Genomic DNA, 22,888 nt, shown 5'->3' with positions numbered 1-22,888 from the left:
GAGGAGTAGGTTGGTCAAACTGCCAATGCAATGGTTGAGAGAGAGAAGGGAAAATTTCCAAGTCAAATTGAGATCAATCCCAAAAACCAAGAGCAAGTCAAGGCCATCACACTCCAGAGTGGGAAAATTGTAGAGAAAAAGAGTGAAGGAAAAGTGGACCCGGTTGAAAAGTTGGTAACTGGCATCACTGAACCGCAAGAGGAAGAGCGAGTACACGAGAAAAAAGTTTCTCCATCTATTCCGTATCCTCAACGGTTACAAAAGGCTAAGAAAGATCAACACTTTTCTGACATTTTTGAATTGTTTAAAAAAGTGCATATTAACATTCCTTTGCTTGATGCAGTGAAACAAATCCCAAGCTATGCAAAATTTTTGAAGGATGTTTTCACCAAGAAGAGGAGATTCGCTAAACATGAGACGGTGATGTTATCTGAAGAATGTAGTGCAGTGCTACAAAAGAAATTGCCACCTAAGTTGAAAGATCCAGGGAGTTTCACTATTCCTTGCACGATTGGAAATACTTATTTTGATAAATCTTTGTGTGATTTGGGTGCAAGTATTAATCTAATGCCTTTCTCTATCTTTAAACAATTAGGTTTGGGAGAGATGAAACCAACATCGTTTTGTTTGCAACTTGCGGATCGGTCTATCACATACCCAAGAGGAATTATTGAAGATGTGTTGGTTTCGAGTTGACAGGTTAATTCTCCTTGTAGATTTTGTGGTTCCTGATATGGAAGAAGTTCGTGAAATTCCGATTATCCTAGGTTGGCCATTCTTGGCCACTGCGGATACTGTAATTGAAGTTCGAAGTGGCCTAGTCACATTGTGAGTTCAAGGAGAGCATGTGGTGTTTAAAGTTTTTGAAGCTATTAAGTGTTCGAATGAGGCAAAGTGTTTTGAAGTCAATGTTCTGAACAAGGAGGTGAATGTGGATGTCAAATCTGATGCCACCAATTTTGCACCTCTTCTCACTGATCTTGCTTAAACCGTTTCGTAGTCCAGATGAAGACTATAAATTTAGCGCTTTTGGGAGGCAACCCAAATTTTCTTTTCCTTTATTTTTCCTTTGTTTCCTTTTATTTTTGTCATTTTATTTAGTTTTGAATTTTGTTTCTCTCTTGCTCGGCTACTGATCCTTTCCTTTTACCCTTTGTTTTTGTAGGTTCATGTTGCTGCCATCCAACATAAGTTAGAACTCTGAAACATCGAAGTTTGGGGGTGGTGATTTCTTTGGAAATTGCATTTACAAGTTGGAACACAAGGACTGCCATGTGGTGCATAAATTAGGGAAGTGTCTTACTCACAATGCTTTTCCTCGTTCATGTTATTTTTTTTTTCTTTATTTCATGTGTTGAAAGACATTAGGGACAATGTCTAGTTTAAGTTGGGGGGTGAGGATAAAGAAAGAAAATAATTTTTTTTTTCAAATCTTTCAACAAGAATTGCGTTGTCTTTATGTTGCTTTGCCAATTTTGAGTTAGGTTGTTTCATCACTTTAGTTTTCTTTGTTCTTAGTGCTTTAAAAAAAACACCAAAAATTTGAAAATTTGAAAGAAAAAAAAATCAGAAAAATTGAAAATTCAAAAACATTTTCCTATTTTCTTTATTGTTTTGCATTAGTTTTTCGTTAGTTTCTCGACCCAATGATATGATTGGTTGAATTCGAAACATGGTGATCGAGAAATTAGTAGGCACGTCTTAGGTGAATTTCCTTATTCTCTTGTTAGTTTGTACATGTCCAATCATCCTTGAAACACAAATGCACATAGTCTTGTTGATGTGAAATTAGCATGATTTAACGCTTCATATGTGAATTTAGTGACCAAATGTGAACCTTGTGAGTTTTTGAGCCTAATATGATTGAACTACCATGCATCAATCACATTTATTCTCGTGCTATGATCTCATTCTTACATGAATCTCTAGAACTTACCTTATACCTCTCGATTCATTCATCAATTCATGTCATAACTTTGAAAGGATATAGGCCATTTTTGGATCATTTGAGCCTTTCATGCCTACCTTATAAGCTATTTTTATCGCTAGTAGCCCTTTGAGCCTTAAAATAAGCCTTTTCTTTGTTAGCCACATCTCCCTACCATGCTCCGATATTGGAGTTGAGCCTTTATGCATATACCAATCCTTTATTGTTTTGCGAAAATATTACAGAGGTTATGTTTTTGGGGTTTTGATTATATATATAGAGGAATTGGATGGAGAGTCTACGCTACATTGTAAGCAAGAATGAAAAAAGAAAAAGAAAATTGAAGTTCTACGGTGTTGCAATGTGTTATGTACAAGCATACTTGTATTCTTAATGTTCATTGTTATCATATGTAGAAAGCTTGAGTACGATTGCATAAGTTGGAGGGATAGCTTGTGATGCAAATTTCATTTTTTCAGTCGAAATTGAGATGGGGTGCTACTATTTTTGGCTTGCTCTAATGTATACTTTCTCAAAATTTTTGAATTCCATATCCATTCTTTTAATAGGCAATAACCCTTAGCCTCATTACAACCTGACAAAAGACCTTTTGATCCAAGGAAGTACTTGATACCGAGCTAGGTTGATAAGCAAGCATATAGAGGCATGTTTAATGAGATCATTTGAGTGAAATACATAACCCAAAAATATGTATGATTGAGTGTATGCCTTGTGAGAAGCTCACGAGTTTGCATATGATGATTTTAAAAAGCTTGGAATTGCATTGGCATGACTATTATACACACTACACCTCAAGGATGATTGAAAGGTTTCGGATAACACTTGGAATATGGTTGATTCACTTGCTTTGTGCTTATGAAAATTCTTGATTATTATGAACTCTTGATTGAGATTCTTTGTGGTCATAGGAGGAAGCTAACATTTTCCATGCTATTACTTTTCATGTTTTTCATTCTTTTGCTCAGGGACTAGCAAAATGTAAGTTTGGGGTATACTTATTTTATACATTTAATTGTGATATATTGAATTTAAATGTAAGGAAGTACATGTCATTTGTATTTTTATGGCTAAAATAACATGATGGAGAAATATATCATAACTCTTTGATCTTTAAATTTATAGCTAGTCAAGTGAGTCTGGTACATATTTTAAATGCCCATTTATCTAGTGCTCTAACTATTTAACCATTTGTGCATTTGAAATATTAAAAGCCAAGACCACCATGTGCTAATTGATTTCAATGTGAATTGGATGCAGGATGAGAAATATAGAAGAACATGTGGCCATAAAGCTCACAAAAATTTGCTCTTATCATTTCATCTGGATAGAAGAGAAAAAAAAAGGAATACTGCTGCTATCTTATTGATTTCTAAGGAGTAATCAACAGCAAGTAAAAGCAATAAATTGATGTTAAGTATTCGTCGGTTATGGAGAAGAAAAGAAGGAAGAAGAAGAGGGAAGACAAAGGAAAAAAAAAAATGGCTGGGAGTTTTGTTTTGGTATTAAGGTATCAGTAATGGGGCTAGACATTAATGAGGATTCAAGAAAGGAAGTACACGGAGAAGCAATCAGATGCTTCAAAAGGAAAAAAGAGAAGGCTGAACAAGAACAGAGAAGTGTAGTGCGGCAAAGCAAGAGATTTTCAGGCTTTTCTAAACTTAGTTTTCTTTTAATGAATTCAATAATATTTCGATTATGTTCCGGAACTAATTTCTTTTCGCTAGGGCTATGATGTAGCCTAACTATGAATTCTTAATTTCTCAGTTTAATTATTTATGAAGTTTCATTCACTTTGAGTATCATTTTGTTGTGCTTATAAGCTTGATTTTAATCTTGGTGATTGGCCACCACTTTGGTTTGAGTTGAGTGTATTTGATGCGAGTTAACGCAGATGCCATGTTGTTAATTCGGTTTTAGCGTCTTGCAAATGGTACCATGAATTCCTTGATGTAGATGCCATACACTAGGTTTCATGCAGTCTCTTAAGTAGTTCTCAAATCGTTAATGAACTCGTGTGTGTTTAGTAATCTAGATGCCATAGATTGTTAGCACATATGAGTATACATAGTAATCTAGATGCCATGAATACTATATGAATTAGAGGAACTAGATCGTCAATTTGGATGATTACTCATTAATAATTCGCTGTAGGAATTGAGTTGGATTGGTTATGGTGAATCAGATGCTCTAGTGTTTTTCGAAATTGATTTATAATTTGATTTCTTTGTTGTTCTTGTCATTTATTTAAGTTCATTTGATTTTTGTTAATGTTTACAGTTTCAAAGTTCTTTCTCAAATTATCAATTTTTCCATTTCAATTCAAGTGCAATACAAATTAAGTTAGATAATTAGAATTATTTCAATCTTAGTTGAAACGATCTTGTGCTTGCCTACTATACTACTTTACGATTCGTACACTTGCAAGCAATAAAATTTAAACTTAATTGGATTGATTTCGGTTAATCTAATTTTGACAACATTAGTGTCACGCATGACTAATGCTAGGATAATTTATGTAAAAAATTGTATATGATTCGTTTTTACTTGAATCAAGTGATCATTAAGATAGCCAAGAGTATTTAGAGTGTGCCCTCCCATTGTTTTGTGCGCCTTGACGCATATCCAACTAATCTAAAGCTGAATGTTCACATTTTGACATGTATCAGAGTCAGCTTATAATAACGCTTTAGCATATCTCACATCAAAGGATAAAAGTACAACACAAGTGTTAGAAGATTTTAAAGTTAATTGACCTTTTATTAATTTTTTTTTAAACAAACAAAATTATGTACACTAAAAGATGAAAAAATGGACCAAACTTTATACTGTGCCAAGCCATAATATTGTGGTTTAAATTTGCATTTGATCAGAATCGAGTCTAAAATCTCTCATTTACAAATGAAAAAAAATACATGTAAATAAAAAAATACCACTAAATTGTAATACTAAACAATTTAATGTACCTATTATTAAATTTAATACTCACATTCTATTATTGGCGTCACGACCAATACAGATCATCAGGGTCCGCCCATTGATTTATGGGCAAACATGGACAACGTACAAGGTTAATTAATTTAAAAATGTGTCTCGTAAGTGCCTAATTGATGGGAATAGTGCATAGAAGCATTCTTGTGGTAAAAGTTACCACCAAAAGCAGACTAGATTAAATTAATAGATTAGACATTATAGAATTAGATTAGAGAGAGACCGCAATCCTTTAACTTCTAATGGAATATTTATTTACTTTTTGACTTTTTCGTATTGAGTACGGTTAATAAGACTAAATTTGTAAATTAAATTAACAAATTAAATAAGATATCAGCAATAGAAAATGAACACATTTATCAACAGTTAAATAATAATTCAATCACTAACTTTTATATTATCAACAGTTAAATAATAATTCAATCACTAACTTTTATATTATTTATAAAATTTAATCTACAAATTTAATTTTCTTAGCATTACTCTTTTCTATTTGCTTGCAATTATTTTTATGTGCCACTTCATAGAGCTCTGGGGTGCCACGTGTTTATTTTGTGCTGTCTTTTCTGCCCACTGCAAGTCAGACTCCAGATCACAGGGAATATCGAATTGTCATTCCTGACCTTGACATTTCCTTTTCCCTGCATTGTCAGTAAAAAACTTTCAACCACCCGATGAAGGAGGTGGATTGTCTGTCTTCTCATTTTCATACTCTTCTCATATCTTCCTGTGATGTATGATCACTGTTAAATCACGTTAATATTTTATATTAATTTTTTATAGAAATAATAAAACAAAAAGTAATAGGAATATAAAATATTGACGCGGCTTAACCGCGACTACACAAACAGAATGACATGAGGAGAGTATGGAAATAGGAGGGCAGACAATTTGACGGAGATCAAGAAATGGTAAATTTGATTGATTGGAGGTGCTATATAGGCAACTTCTAACCAGCCGCTTAGTACTATGATTTAGTGATATTCTTTTTCATTTTTAAAGAAGATGTTTTAGGTTTGGTTCTCTCTAAAGATACATTTAAAGTTTAAACTACATTATTTTAGTCCATTGTGAGACTTATCCCCATCTCCTCCAACCTTAATATAGATAATATCGTTTGTTCCAAAAAAAAACAAAAAAAAAACTAATCATAACCGTGAGTTTTAAATGGGCAGATAATTACGGTTACCCACATACTTTGATATTTTTCCCATCGCTAAGTGCTACATACACCAAATATGTGCACCAAACAAGGTGACATATACAATATCATATAAATTTCATAAAAATTATTAATAAAGTTCCAACTTATAAATTTGATTGGTTACACATTATTTAGTGCACAAATTTACTGTACCTAACGTTATTCTTCGATGAACTTATTCCTGCTGCTAGAGCAAATCCAAATTTCATTTTACTTTATAAAATTCTCCACACCAATCATTACGTACAACAGCTCTGTGAAGCAGTTTTCAGAATTATATATGCACATGAATGGAAGTAAAATAAAAAATAAATTGTACAGTTAAATTTGGAACTCTTCCTGGTGCCTTAACTCGACAGAGATCCAGCAGAGCAGTGGGAAGAGATCGAAAACACTCGAAAAGGCCTTGATCGCTCGACCATGCCATCCTTCCGACCAATGTTGCCTGATAAGATTGTTTTCTCCTCCATTTAGGCTCATAAGCGAAAAAAAAAACAGAAAAAATTTCTATCAGGTTCTTTTCGATTCCCCTGGTCCTCCTGGCAGTCACCTTCGAGCTAGCGAGAGAGTTGAGCCTCATAATTCCCCTTGCGTATAAGCGGTAGGGATCCAAAAACGTTCACAGCGTTGAGTATAGAATGCGCTAGTCACAAGCAACACTCAAGGAATGTTGGGGAGTATCGCAAAGTTTGGTGCTTTCTGCAGTCATATTGTTCATGAATGATTTCCCACGAGTTCAAACATAACTTATAATCAACTTCATCACGTCTTATTAGAAATGTATTTTGCATTTCATTAATCACAATAAGATTACATTTGAGTATATATACATGTAAGCCAAGTCTAACAAACTGTCCTAACTCAGTCCAACAATGACTAACTGTCCTAACAAAACTGTAGCAATTACTTAGTCTCTAACTTTTATCTCTTGAGGAGATATTTACACTTTCATCCTTAATAGCCCCCCTCAAACTAAATGGAGGTACCCGAAGAGAGAGTTTGTGTCTGAGAAGGGTAAATCTTGACTTGGACAGAGATTTGGTACAAATATCTGCAACTTGATCTTGTGTACACACAAATTTGACAGCAAGTTGCTTGGCTAGCACTTTCTTCCTTATGTAATGATAATCTATTTCAACATGCTTCGTGTGTGAGCATGAAAAATAGGATTCTTCGCCAAAGAAATGGTAGAGATATTATCACACCACAACTGAGGAGAACAAGGAAGAGAATAGCCAATATCAACTAAAAGCTTGGAAATCCAGGACAACTCTGCGGCAGTATTAGCAAGGGACATGTATTCCGCTTCAGTGGATGATCTTGCCACAGTTGGCTGCTTTTTAGCACTCCAACTGATAATGGAACTCCCGTGGAAAATACAGAAACCACCAGTGGATTGCCTGTCTAAAGAGCATCCTACCCAGTCAGCATTAGAGAATGCTTGAATTACCAAAGGAATAGAGCTTTTAGAGAACCATAAACCCATATCAATAGAACCCTTTAAGTACTGAAGGATTCTTTTAACAGCTTGAAAATGAGAGACTAGGGGACTATGCATGTATTGACAAACAAGATTAACATCAAAACTCAAATCAGGTCGAGTCCAGGTGAGATATTGTAAGGCATCTACCAAGGACCTGTATTCAGTAACATTGTTAAGACGTAGAGACTCATGATCAAGCTTTTCTGTACTGAGGGGTGTTCAACAGGGTTTTGCTCCATCCATGTGAGACTTTTATAGAAGATCAAGAATGTATTTGGTCTGATTAATAAAGATCCTAGATGATGATCTCTTGACATCAATGCCTAGGAAATAATGCAAAGGAACAAGATCTTTAACAAGGAACAAACTACTCAATTGTGTAATCACCTTTTGACATTCTGCAGAAGAGGGTCTAGTGACTAAAATTTCATCCACATAGACCAATATGAAGACCAAATGCAGAACCCTTTTGATAAACAGGGAATGATCATTTTAGGAACCAATAAACCCCAAAGAAACCAGAGCACCATTCAATTTTTCATACCAAGCTCGAGGAGCTTGTTTCAAACCATAGAGAGACCTGTGAAGATGACAAACATGATTCGGCTTGGATGAATCCTCAAAACCAGGGGGCTATTGCATAAAGACAAATTCTGTAATTGTACCATGCAGAAAAGCATTGCAAACATCAAGTTGGTTAAGAAACTAATTAAATTGACAAGCAAGAGTGAGAAGTAGTCGAATGGTAACTGGTTGTGCCATTGGACTAAAAGTCTCAGAATAGTCCAAGCCCTCTTGTTGATCGAAACCTTTAGCAACTAATTGGCCCTTGTATCTGTCAATAGACCCATCTGGCTTTCTTTTGATTCTGAATACCCACTTGCAGCCGACAATATTATGAGAGATGTGGAGGGAACTAAAGACCATGTACTTGTGCTGAGAAGAGCATTATATTCCTCTTCCATTGCTTAGCACTAGTGAGGATGTTTAGATGTTTGCAAATATGTGTGAGAAGTATAATCTGAAGAAATATGATCTGAAAGCGGATGCTTTGTCGCTGTGAAAGCCTTGGGTTTGAATATCTTAGACTTTGATCTTGTCTACATTGGGTGATGATTAGAGGGAAGGTAAGAGAGGTGGTAAGGTTGAAGTAAGTGGTGATAAAGTCTGTAATTCTATGGGGAGGGAAGTAGGCTGCTGAGAACTTGATAAGGCAGAAGTTGTAGGTAGGGGTGATAAGGCAGAGGTTGTAGGTAGAGGTGAAGTGGGAGTGGTAAAGGTGAGAAATGATGGGATTGGCTGACGAGGACAGTTGTGAGGTGTGGAAGGGACATGAACTGAAAAATTATGAAAAGGGAAACTTGTTTCATCAAAAAGAACATGCCGGGATGTGTAAACTCTCTTGGTTACATGGTCAAGACATTTATAGCCTTTATGATGCAAGTTATATCCCATGAAAACACATAACTTGCTCTTCGGATGTAGCTTTGAAGGAGAATATGGTTGTAACCAAGGGAAGCAAGCACATCCAAAAACTCGAATAGTACTGTAATTTGGCAACCTTTGAAATAATAACTCCCAAGGTGAAGATTTGTAGGCGGTAGGTAATCGATTGATCAGATAAATTGCAGTTGCAAATGTATCAACCCAATAGAAATAAGGAGCACTAGAAGCGGCCAACAAAGTCCTGGCAGTTTCAACTAAGTGCCTATGTTTCCGTTCTGCACACCCATTTTGCTCAGGTGTATGAGGATAACTAAGTTGATGTTGAATGCCATTGTTAATAAGAAATTGAGAGAAAGAACTACTCATAAACTCACGACTAGAGTCAGATCTTAGAGCAATTATTTTAGTACACAGAGAGCTTTTAACAATATTCTTGAATTGAACAAATGGAAAGAAGACCTCAGATTTGTATCTCAAAGGGAAAAACCAAGTATACTTGGTGTAATCATCCACAAAAGTACATAATATCTAGAGTCATTGAGAGAAGACACTTATGCTGGCCCCCAAACATCTGTGTGAATAAGCTTGTAGAGGTTTACTTGTAGTGCAAGTAGCAGATGCAAAAGGAAGTCTAGAACACTTGCCTAATGCACAATCTGAGCACAAAGACTTATTTTTACTATGAGAAACTGAGATACATGATGTTGCAGCCAATTTATGTAAAATCTTCACAGAGGAGTGGCCCAACCTTTGATGCCACACTTTATTGGAAGCTTTAACAGTTGCAGTCAAAGCTTTATGATGCACAGTATGAGATGAAGAGGGATGAAAATGATAGAAACCTTCTCTGACAGGACCTTTAAAAAGCATCCTCCCCGAAGAAAGATCCTTCACAGTGAAGTGAAAAGGATAAAGATGCATTGAGCACCAGTTATCAACCAAAAATTGATTTGTAGACAATAGATTTTGCTTAAGAGCAGGGACCTGAAGCACATTATTTAATTGAAAATTATAATGTGCAGTAGGCAAAATAGAAGATCCAGAATGAGAGATGGATAAACCTTTTCCATCGCCAATGTAAACTTGTTCAGGTCCTTTATAGGCTTCTGGATTCTGAAGATTGCTATATGAGTTGGTCATGTGAGAAGTAGCACCTGAGTCGACAATCCAAGTAGGAGCAGAATTGGAGGTGTTACCATTGTAGAGTGAGAAGATGGAGCATTGTAATTGGCATTCATGGGATGAGGATAGTCCCAAGCTTTATGATCAAATTGTCTGCAGATTTGACAAGAAACTTTCTTGCTAGAAAATTGAAAAGTGTTTCGACCTCCACGATTATGATTGTAGTTTTACCTCTGATTGTTGTTGTGATATGAATTTTGCTGTTGATTATGATTGTTGTTGGAATGAAAATTGCCTCGATTTTGAGAATAATTCTTGGAATTGTGATCCATGCCACAACTATTGTTTGTGGAATTTGAGAAATTTTGAGCAGTGAAGGCTTGAGAATTAAGGTTTGGGTGTGGCGGTGTAGGCAGAATACCAGCGGACGATGAATAAGCCTGAAAAGGTGTCGTAGAAGATGATTTCTTACGATGATTGAGTTGAATCTCTTTGCTGATCAACAGGCCAAGAAGTTCATCAATCGTTGTAGATCCAAGTCAAAATTGTATCGCATCCACAAACGAATCAAATTCAGGAGGCAAGCTATGGAGAGTGACAAATATGAGATCAGAATCATTAACCGGTGCGCCAGTGCATCAACAATTTCTTCAATTTTCTGGAGATATTGAGCAGCAGTGGATTCACCTTTGGAAAGATTGCGGAGACGAGATCAGAGCTCATGAATATGCGACTGAGAGGCAGTGGCAAGATGTGATTCCAATTTAGCCTAAAGTGCACGAGCAGATGTAATGCCAACGGTGTAAGGAATAAGAGACTCCGAGAGCGTTGAATTTAACTAGATGAGAATGTTCTGATCATTCTCGAACCAAAGTCACAAATTCTGGAATCAAGGTTGTAGTACGATTGCCTGAGTATCAAGAAGAAATTTAGGCGGTGCTGCTATGGATCCATCAATCAAACTAGTGAGATTATATCGACGGAAGATCGGAGCAAAAAGAGCACTCCAAGTCAGATAATTTATAGTCGTGAGCTTAATCGGAACTATAGATCCAATATTCTGAATCGTGATTGAGGTAATTGCAAAAGAGGCAGAGGAATTAGGGATTGGAATCACCGGAGGAGAGAAATGAACATGAGAATCCGCATCAGATGATGAAGATGCACCAGTTGCACTAGTCACTATGGCTACGGTTTGAAGTCAGCAAGCAAAGAGGAGGAAAATCGGAGAAGAATATTAGAGCGGGAAGCTAAAACGTTTGGATTGAGAAAGAAAGGCGGTTGTTAGACCAAAAAAGGCGGTGATACCATATTAGAAATGTATTTTGCATTTCATTAATCATAATAAGATTACATTTGAGTATATATACATGTAAGCCAAGTCTAACAAGCTGTCTTAACTCAGTTCAACAATGACTAACTATCCTAAAAAATTTGTAGCAATTACTAAGTCTCTAAGTTTTATCTCTTGAGGAGATATTTACACTTTCATCCTTAATAGTCTAACGTTGGTGATCTTTGAGTTGAACTAGCTTTACAGTGCCGTCTTCACCACACAAAAGAAAACTATGTGAAACGAGTTTTATATCCGTGACACCAGCCTGCGGCATGAAATGTGGCGTCACTTTAGTATAGGTGGCCAGCTGACACTCTATCTTATGACATAACAAAAATCACTTACTATGTCTAACTAAGTCACAACATTTATTGCATGAACAAAGGATTTACCTGGACTACTCCACCAAACCTTTGAGTGTTTGGTTGCAAAAATGTTTGCCTTTTATGCCTCCATTGAATCATTGAGACAACATGAGGATGATGTAGCTCAGATTTAAACATCTAGATTTTCCATCACTTTGACATACCAACCCATATTTGTTAGCCCTATTGTTATTAGTTGACAATCCCTCAGTCTGACATTTACTCTGGTAAGCTGTAGTTGCGAAAGGTCCATCGAGAGACCAAGTTGCGACAACCATACTTTGTGGCAGCTCTACTTTAAACTTCCAAGCAATTTCCCAAAACCTGCCATTGCTTTTCCACAAAACCACTTGAAATAATTGCATCCCCTGAGCTCATCCATCTGATTGCCTCCACCTTTGTAGATTCTACAAGTATTGCATCCCCTATACACCAAAGTCTAGAGGCCAATTCAGAATCTCAACATGTCACCTCAATTTCTTAACTACCAAACAAGAAATATAAAACCTTTTTGCTGCAAATAGTTTACACATCTGCTGTAATTAGACATTCATTCATTCAAGTCCTGCTGTCAATTCAAAACTGTTTAGTTTAATATTTAAACATTAGGCTTAAGTATTTGAGGAAGCCCAAAGGCGCCAAAATAAGTTGAACTTGCATGAAGCCCAGCCATGAAGCCTGATGCAAAATGAAGTCTTCTTAGCTAAGGTATATGTCATGTGCCTATGACCTAAGTGACAAATGATAGAGACCAACTCACTATCAGCCAAGAAGAACTTTCTAGTGGCATTATAAGTAATGCCAAGATGACTCACCCTTGAGGACTTTCGTCCAAGAACAAAGCCAAGATAGTTGGGCCAAACTGCCTATAAAAGGAGAAAAAGATAACAGAGATAAGGACACTCAACTAATCAAACAAACAACATGCAAACTCTGCTCTCAAGTCAGATTTGCACCCAGAAAAGCTGAAAATCGCCCAGATTAAGTCCTTTTAGTAATAGTTCCTTAGAAAAGCCATCTTTTGTCTAATGTAAAAGCTCTGTTACCTTGCTTTAGTGTTGTAGTATCGATTCCCTCGTGTAAAACCTGTTTACCATACATCCCTTTTAGCTTACAACCTTTATAAACTCAAAGAAAAGTGGTTACAAGACGTTCAACCTTACCCGACAAGCACACCAGGCAGCGAGAACTTGATCAACAACTAACACCAAGTGCCAACGTCCTAGGGGAGCTGTGACAAAGGGGAAATCCTTTGCCGTGAACATAGTTTTGGCATGCTTAGTGGGATCGTGATAATTTTGTATACCTAGAAGAAGGAAGGAACAGACTTTTAAGTGGAACGTAGAGTACATGCAACCACATTGTCCAAAAAGACTAGACATGACAGATTACCTGGAAGATTTTCCATCCCTACGAGGCTATGCGATTTTGGAAAGCCCGACTTCATCTAAGAAGTCAGGCAGAAAAGTTACAAATGAGGACTTGCAAGCTACTATGGTGCAAGTATTGAAAAACATGGAAAATATATTTCTGGAGACTAGAGGGGAAGTCAACAGACTCTGTTCACTAACAGGGAGTCTGCAAAAGAGATTAAAGTTGGAATACTCCACCTCATAAGATGGTCATGCTAAGGAAATGATGAGAGAGACAAGTCCTGAGAAAGAACCAATGATTCCCCTATTTCATTTGCTTGAGGAAAAAAATGATGGTGGAAGAAGAAGGAAGAGCCTAAAACTAGTTATCCAGGGGAGGAATAAATCCAAGGAACAAGTTTGCCCGATCCTCTACTATTCCCACTAGATAGTAGGGACAGATTGGGCAGGATGGACGGAAGTATGGAATGACTCAACAAGTTGGAGAGTCTAGTGGAAAGGGTATGCCCACAACTTCGTGTAAACCTCCCTTTTATAGGCCACCCTCATTGGCTAATAAGGGATGAAAGTCTAGGTGGAGGCAGCTAGAGCCACAAAAGGAGGCTTTCTCGGGCAATGAGCGTAGCCCAAAGCGGGGACCTCTTTACACCTCACATAATAATGTGGTTTACCAGTAACTCAGAAATGAGTTGGCCGAGCTGAGAAGGATAATGGTCCAAAATACTTAACCACAAGCTTGCCTGCTATTTAGGATCACCTACCAGAAGCCTTACTCAGAGTATATTGATGAGCATAATCCCTTTCCCTTGAATTTCAAGATGCCTAACTTTTAGTGGGGAAGACTGCAATGTGTCCTCTAAAGATCACATCTTCAAGTTCTCTAACTACTGTGACTAGCCGTCCTAGCTTGTCTCCTAGCCGTCCTAGCTTGTCACTAGCCGTCCTACCTTGTCTCCTAGCCGTCCTACCTTGTCTCCTAGCCGTCCTAGCTTGTCACTAGCCGTCCTAGCTTGTCTCCTAGCCGTCCTAGCTTGTCTCCTAGCCATCCTAGCTTGTCACAAGCCGTCCTACCTTGTCTCCTAGCCGTCCTACCTTGTCTCCTAGCCGTCCTAGCTTGTCACAAGCCGTCCTAGCTTGTCTCCTAGCCGTCCTAGCTTGTCTCCTAGCCGTCCTAGCTTGTCACAAGCTCATATCTGATTACCCTAGGGTTTTAAGTGCTTATATATACTCATATTAACCCCTAGATCAGATCATTCCCATTCATACACAATTCACACACCAGAAATTCATTGCCGTGTCTCCTTTACAATCCAAACACCATCCTTCCATTTCCACCACTCCCCAAACCATTCACACCATCACACAACCATTCCTTAGACCTTGTGCAGCAACAAAGAGGAAGAGAAGAGGGCCTAAACGTTCATACAATTCAAGTTTGAGTTGTTGGAATGTTTAGGTGTTTCTTTTCCTTTGATTTCAATGTTTAATTTCAATTCTCTTTGTTTTGTACGTATGAGGAACTAAACCCCCCCTTGGCTAGGGGGGGATTCGAAATATATGTTTATGCTTGCAATATGATTTGATTACTTCTAATTACGTTTCATAAGTTGTGAATTCAATTTGTTTAATTGTTTGATTGATAACTTATTTATGTATGTTTATTGAGAGTGCACGCTTAATTTTCATGCATGAATATGACGCTAGAATATAAGTGAGTTTCACCTAATAGTTATGAACTTATATTCACAAGTAGTGGAGGTTGCTTATAAACAATCGCGTTAAATGAATTCTTGGCAAGAGTATCATGCATTCATAGTTACAATTGCCTCGTCAACACTTATAATTTTCATAGAGCATAATGATCTCTCATTGTATCTCTTCTATGCATTCATGTTGAGAACCATTGGAGAATGATTTGAATTGTCGCATGCATCATCCAATTCAATAACATAAGGAAAATTTGAGAGTTAATTAGTGCATCACGGTTAACTTGGGGTGTTGAGCATCATGGTTTATTGAAAAGCAATTGGAAATCGTTTTATATGCAAGTGTAACATGTGTGGAGATGAACCCCTTAGCTAGCCATCCCATCCATTCTATTCCATCAAATTCGTTCTACAATCTGTTTTGTTTCCAAGTTTCTGTTTTAATTTCAAATTCATCCAAAACCAATCCCCCTTTACTTTATTGTCCAAATTAGTTAGAAAGTGTCTTAGTTTGTGTTTATAAGTGTTTTGATTCAATTTGTTGCACAAATTCGTCCAAATTCACCAAGGTGCTCAAAACTGCCCAGAAAGTGTTTTTAAGGCAGTTTTGAGTGTTTTGGGTGATGTTTGAGTCTTTTGGTTTGTTTTAGTATTTTAAACGTTTAGTTTCGCATTCTTTGAGTCTAGTTTAGTTGCGTTTAAAGATAACCCTAATTATAAGTTAAGGTTGTTTGGGAATTCGTTGGTTGATTTAGCATCTCAATGTATTCTCTGTTACCCTTCAATTCCATTGCCAACTGGGGGCAAATGGAGATGGCTTTCCATGAGCATTTTTATAGGGTGGAGCCCGAGATGATTATCAAAGATCTAGTGGAGGTCAAACAATATGAATAGGAGTCGACTGAAGACTTCATGATAAGGAAGATATAGATGAGGTGCTAGTTCCCTATCAACCATGCCCAACTTATATCTATTGCTCAGAAAGCCCTAAGATTGCATTGAGGAAAAAGTTCTATGATGTTTAGTTCAGTGAGCTGCAGGAATTGGTAATGGCTGCTACAAAGTATGAGAAGCTGTTAACAGAAGAGCAGCAAGTGAGACACTCGTCTAAGGTGCCTCATTTCTACAAAAATAAAGTAGCAATTCACCAGTTGGAGTTTGAGGGCATAGAGCCAGGAAAAAATGACAACAATGAAGGAGAGGGAATATAAATGTGTGTAGCAGAGATGACCACTCCCTTCAAACCTTTAATGGTGAAGGGTTTGGTCTAGCTAGTTAAAGACCAAAAAAATAGTGATGAATGACCAAGGAGGAATGAGACATTGCCCTATATTATCCTAACTCCCCAACACCAATGATATCAGAGCAAATGAGGAAGGACTAAGTAGTTGCAGTTACGTCTTTAATCAAAATATAGTTGGTATATGGAAGAAAGAGAAAAGAAGTAAGAGAGAGCTCAATCAAGGAGGAAGCAGAATGGGAAATAGACGCTTTAAGTGCCAAAAACAAAGAAGAAGAAGAGTTTTTGGGAGAGGAGGTAGAGCCAGCCATTTACATGGCTGAGTGTATATATAACTTGGACTGGCCAGAGGATGTGCTCGAGGGTCTAAAGTCAATTGAATTTTTTTATATAGAGCCTAATAAGCCAGCACCAGAGGTACAAGACCCCTTAAAAACTATTAATTTAGGGACTGAGGAGGATCCAAGGGCAATATAACTCGATAACTTGTTGAAAACTGAAGATCGGGCAAGAATAGTTGACCTTTTACATGAATTTAAAGACTGCTTTTCGTGGCACTACACAGAGATGCCAGGTTTAGATCCCAGTTTATTAGAGCACATAATGCCTATTAAGGAGGGGTACAAACCTATGAACCAAGCTCCAAGGAGAATGTCGAATGAGATATAAGAAAAAGGTCAACGAAGATATCGATATGCTGGTGAAGGCATGATTTATTAGGCCTGCCAAGTATGTCGAGTGGTTGGCCAACATTGTACCCGTATTAAAAGCTGTAACTAATGTTGTCCGATGTTGTGTTGACTACAGAAACATTAATGAAGCCACACTTAAAGATGAATACCCCATGCCAATGGCTGACCTATTTATAGGTGCACATGCAAAACATAAAGTTTTATCTTTCATGGATAGGAATACTAGTTATAATCAAATAAAAATGGCTAAAGAGGACATATATAAAGCAGCATTTAGATGCCTCGGACATGTAGGAGTATATGAATACGTAATTATGCCATTTGGGCTAAAAAATGCTGGTGTAACCTATCAAAGAGCAATGAATACCATTTTTCATGATTTAATCGGGCATAGCATTGAGGTGTACATTGATGACATTGTGGTCAAGTCTAAAACTAAAAAGCAATACTTTAAAGACCTCAAACATGCCTTAACCAGAATGAGGACCCATAAGTTGAAAATGAATCCAAAGAAATGTGCTTTTGGAGTTAGATCGAGCAACTTTTTGGGATTCTTTGTTCATCAAAGAGGTGTGGAGGTAGACAAAAACAAGACTCAGGCTATTATGGAATCACATTCTGTTTGGACCCAAAATGTTATTTTGGGTCGAGATCAGAAATATTCTCGGCCTTGTAATACTTATTTAGAATCTTGTCATGGATCGGCCTTGTCGAGGTTGGCCGAGTCCTGCTACGAGGAGGATTATTTCGGATAAAAGTGAAGTAGTTGAGTCTTCGCATAATAAGGAGTCTCAAAGCTAAAGACGTTGGGAATTCGGGAATGAATATGATTCATTATAAAGCTTGGTTCAGAGACCTATTGAAACTAGGATTGGACGAATCCTAATCAGATTAGATTTAGGAGTTTTAGTCCGGATACATCTCTGGTTCGGCCAGGAATAGGTTCGCTGTTATATATAGAGGGGAGTGCATCATTTGAAGCCTTTTCTAATTCAACACACAAACTGCCCTAGGCAAACTCTCGCTTTACGCGAAGCCTTTCAACAACCTTGAGATTTTTATTTTCTTTTTCCGCCAACACATCTTCAGTTTGGATAAACATCATTGTGAAGGCAACCAGCGAACATCTTCAATTTGGATAAACAGCATTGTTGCCGTAAAATTAGCCGACTGCGGAGTACATTTAGTTTAGATAAACAGCCCTGCATTGAGGCTGACTGATTACTTATCAAAGTCTCAGTCGACAAAGATTTTCGAGTTTTTGTTGGTAGAGGTCATCTCATTAGCCTTCTCGGTGAAGTGAGGTGTTACAAGTTATTGGGCTCGGCACATTGAATGTCGAGTTGTTCATGATTAGATATTCACAAGTAAGTTTTAGAGTTCGACATTCTGACGGCCGAACGACATTCACCATCAAGACATACATCTCTTTTGAGTGCTTGTGTCCATATAGTTTGGTGCCAGTTCAACGTGCTTATACTCTTACGAATATAATCACTATGACCGAACCCTGCGCCAACGATCCATGAACTTCGTAAGACTAGCAGCATTGTCTTCAGTCTTTAGAGCCCGAAGGCCGAGAAGTGTTCCTTCCTCGGCTGCAGTCGCAAGATCAAGAAGTCAGCAGCGCGCTCAACGCAACATCAACACATTTTACTCCCTGGCCGAGCTCGATCGACGAGTTGGCACGCCCCGTACACAACCGAATGATGTAGTTAGCTGATAGGAGCATATTCATGCGACTTAATTAGCTTGTTCTCGTGCATTTATGTTGTGTTTACTTATCTATTTTAGTGTTTAAGGCCACTTTTGTGTATTTTCAGATTATAAGGCCAAAGTGTGCAAGAAGATGCAAATTGGAGCCTTTTGGAGCGAAAGAGGAATGAATGAGTTGAAGACGTGAAGAAACGACGAATTCCTACGCCAACGATGAATTCTTACCAAAAAACGAAGAATCCTACTCAAACAAGGCTTCCTATTTTAGGAAAGTTGACCCTAAGTTTCCTGTTTTGGTAACCTTTCCTAATTCTAAACGTCCATATTTTCTAGCCACTTTATAGGCCTCGTATGCACTTTAGGACACAAAACCAAGGCCCTAGCCCTATTTCCCTTCCTAGCCGCACCTTTATATTTATGTTTTAATTTCCTATTTTCGTAAGCCTTTGATTTAATTTTAAATAAGCTAGGGTTAGTTTTCTGAAACCCTACACATTTTTACAACCTAGCCGCACCTAATATTCACCCTAATTCTTCCCCCCTAAGCCGCAAGCCAACTTCCCTAAATTCCCCCCCAAAACCGTGCATCCATTCTAAAAACATTAAGCAGCCACCATTGACCTTAATATTCTATTCCATGTTTCCTCCCTAAGCGGCAAGAATTCACACAAAACAATATAAAAATCAGCCACCATAATTCTCATTATTAAAAACCCTAACCCGTGCATACACACAGCCACTTTCACCCTAACACATTCAGCCGCATATCCCATTTTTCCATTATTTTATTCAGCCATTAACCTTTACACCCCATTCACTCTAAACCTAATATTCCAAAACAGCCGCAACACATCTTCCATTCCAAAACAGCCGCAACACATCTTCCATTCCAAACCATTCATCTTCCACATTTTCCCATCACTGCCGCACTTTTCCTCCACCCTTCCAGCCACCATAAATCCATCCCTAAACCCGCAATTCATCCACCAACACCATTTAACCTCACTGCCGCAGCAAGGAGAAGAGGAAAGAGGACTTAGACGCGCAGAAATTCAAGTGGATTCATTGGGCGTTCTAGGTGTAATCCATCCTTTGTTCTTTATGTTTAAATTCATTTGTAATTCTCTTTTTGTGAACATGAGAGGCTAAATCCCCCTAGTTAGCTAGGGGGTGATTCGAAACCATGTTTATGCTTGCAATATGAATTGATTACTTTCGGTTGGAATTTCATAAGTTGTGGATTCAATTCGTTCATCTATTTGATTGATAACTTATTTGTGTATGTTGATTGAGAGTGCACGCTTAGTTTTCATGCATGAATATGATGCTAGATTATGAGGGAGTTTCACCTAATTGTTACAATCTTATAATCACAAGTAGTGAAGGTCGCTTGAAAACGATCGCGTTGAATGAATTCTTAGCATAAGTTTCATGCAATTCATAGTAACGAATGCTTCGTCAATGCTTATGTTTTTCATAGAACTTAATGATTCTTGCTTGTATCTCTATTATGCAATTCATGTAGGGAACTTGTAGGGAATGTTTTGGGTTGTCGTATGCAATCATCCAACTTAATAACTTGTGGAAAAACTGAGGGTTAATTAGTGCAATTCACGGTTAATTTGGGGCGTTGAGTTTCATAATTTATCGAAAGACCAACTGAAAATCAAAGTGTATGCAAGTGTGACATGTGTGGAGAAGAACCTTCTAGCTAGCATTCATTCCATATTTCATCACATTCATATTTAAATTCTGCCTTTAAATTACAATTTGTGTATTTAGTTTAATCTCGTCAAAACCACAATCCCCCTTTACCTTAGTGTCTAATTTAGTTAGAAAGTGTCTTAATTTGTGTTTATAAGTGTTTTGTATTCTTTGAGTCTCTTGATTTGTTTGAGTGTTTTTATTGTTAGTTTTGCATTCTTTGAGTCTAGTTTAGTCTTTTCAACGTTTGTTTTACGTTTTTGAGTCAGTTTCCAAGTGATTTAGTAATCCCTCCTAATCCCCGGTCTAGAACGATCCCTACTTGCATCTTTACTACAATTGTCACAAGAGGGTTTTAATTTGTGTGCTTACTTAGTTCGCATCATTAGCTTATTAATTACTTGGCCTGCGCGCTATGTAGGCTTGGTAGTTTTTAGGGTTAACATCTTAGCACGCCCAGTAGAACCAAGTGCTAAAAGTACGAAGTTCATGCCAATTAAGACATGGTCAGTAAAAAAGAAAGCAGTTATGGGAAAATCAACGATCGACCTACCAGTCCAGAGTCTAGGACAAAATTTACCACAAAATCCTCTTGCTACCGTGACACTTGAGGCTATAAGTGCATTGCGCCGAGAAAATGAAGTTTGTCTCGGCGAACAACCTCGCAATATAGAAGTCCCTAACAAAACCAAATGCGTTTTCATTGAAGGGATAGTGAAGGATTGTGATGAAGATCGTGGTGAAGGCTCTGATCCACCGACTAGGTCGTTTCTTCGAAGACGACTTGATGAGCAGTCCCAACAGGTTAAACAGATAGTCAACCAAGAAGTAGACAGTTTACTTGAGGTGATATGCAATAATTATGATACACACACTAGATTGCTCGAACTATTAGTTAGTAAAGCCTACGAAGGTGGACCCGCCGATCATTCCCGACAATTTCCATCGAAGAATAACCCTTTACCAACAGTACATGCTTAGCCAGGATTTGCTCACTTATAATGATCAACTTGGAGAAAAGAGGGGGATCAATTAGTAAAACGGATTGATCTAACCAGAGCATGGAGACAACATTCGTCAATATGACTGAAGTCCAAAGAATAATCGATTTGGCTTTACAGAAGGGGCTGAAGTTTCCAAAGTTCATTCATCCATATCCTACCTTCATGGAGAAATTCGAGTATCCGAAGGGCTTCAAAATTATGGATTTCAACCTTTTTGCCGGAGAAGCATCCCTATCATCATTAGAACACGTAGCTCATTTCACTGCTCAATGTGGGGATGTTAATAGCGATTTTCATGAGCAATTCTTTCACCCAACTCTATCCAGAGTTGGGAGGAATTAGTGGAGAAATTTCATGAGTGATTCTATTGGCCAGGGATGGATGTATCAGTGTCCTCTTTAGCCAGGATGGCTCAGGCCTCTGACGAATCATCGATGGAATATCTTACGAGGTTTAAATCGGCCAGAAATTGGTGCCGAGTACCTCTTCTTGAAGTCGAGTTCGTTAGGATCGCTTTAAACGGCTTCGATGTAGAATACAAAAAGAAATTCCTGGGGGTGAACTTTCGTGACATGTATGAACTAGCTCAACATGTCGAGCAATATGACTATTTACTCTGAGAGAAGAAGATTTCAAAGTCCCTATCCCAAAGAACAATTTACAAAAACCCCACGGTCAGTTATGCATCAGCCGAAGCTGAAGAGTATGCCATTATAGACGCGACCGAGATAGTAATCGACAAACCATACATATGCAAGGCATTAGTGATAGAAGCATATTTAGGCGACTTAGCTAGCTTATTCTTGTGCATTTGTGTTATTATTTCTTAGTTAATGTAGTATTTCAACTCATTTTCGTGCGTTTGTAGGTCCAAAGGGTTAAAGTACCAAGAAAGTGCATTTTGGTGCATTTTGGAGCAGTTTTGGGCACTAAGTGGATAGCTTGTATATGGGCCAACATGGATGGACGAATTTGGAGCTCAAAAGGCTAGTGATAGGAGCATATTTAGGCGACTTAGTTAGCTTGTTTTCGTGCATTTATGTTGTTAGTTCATAGTTATTTTAGTAGTTTAAGCTATTTTCGTGTGTTTTTAGGTTCACATAGGCTAAGGAAGCAAAAAGGTCATTTTGGAGCATTTTGGAGCAAAATTGGACTTGGAATGGATAGCTAATGCTTGGAGCAAAATGAATGGACGAATTTGAAGACCTAAAGATGTTAGGATTCCTAATCACAAGAGGATTCCTAATCAAAAGAGGAATCCTAGTCAAAGAAGGTTTCCTACTTGAAGTAGGAAAGTTGAGCCAAGGTTTCCTATTTTGGTTTAACCTTTCCTAATCCTTAAAGACTCCATGTTTCAGCAATATAGAAGACTTCTATACATTCTAGGACATAAACCAAACTCTCCTTGCAACATAACAAGCCTTACCGTGCACCCCATTGACTTTCCTTTCCTTGCCGTGCAAGGGAGGTCCCTGTTTCCTATTCTAAGTCATTAAAACATATTCCCTTTTCACCTCAATCTCAGCCACACCTCACATACCTTTTCTATCCCAAAATCCTT

General features: G+C 37.7%; 1 protein-coding gene across 1 annotated transcript; it reads left to right on the top strand.

Annotated features, from left to right (window-relative positions):
* The first annotated feature begins 30 nt into the window (after positions 1-30).
* On the top strand, positions 31-832 carry LOC125468801. The gene is made up of 2 exons (XM_048565259.1): positions 31-556; positions 717-832. Exons 1-2 carry the CDS (start codon positions 31-33, stop codon positions 830-832), a joined length of 642 nt encoding a protein of 213 aa, XP_048421216.1.
* The last annotated feature ends 22,056 nt before the right edge of the window (positions 833-22,888 follow it).

The sequence above is a fragment of a genome, unplaced genomic scaffold (assembly GCF_019419815.1).
Source record: "Pyrus x bretschneideri cultivar Hongxiangsu unplaced genomic scaffold, Pyrus_bretschneideri_v1 Contig4, whole genome shotgun sequence".
Classification (NCBI taxonomy): Eukaryota; Viridiplantae; Streptophyta; class Magnoliopsida; order Rosales; family Rosaceae; genus Pyrus; species Pyrus x bretschneideri.
This window is presented reverse-complemented; position numbering and strand designations above follow the sequence as displayed.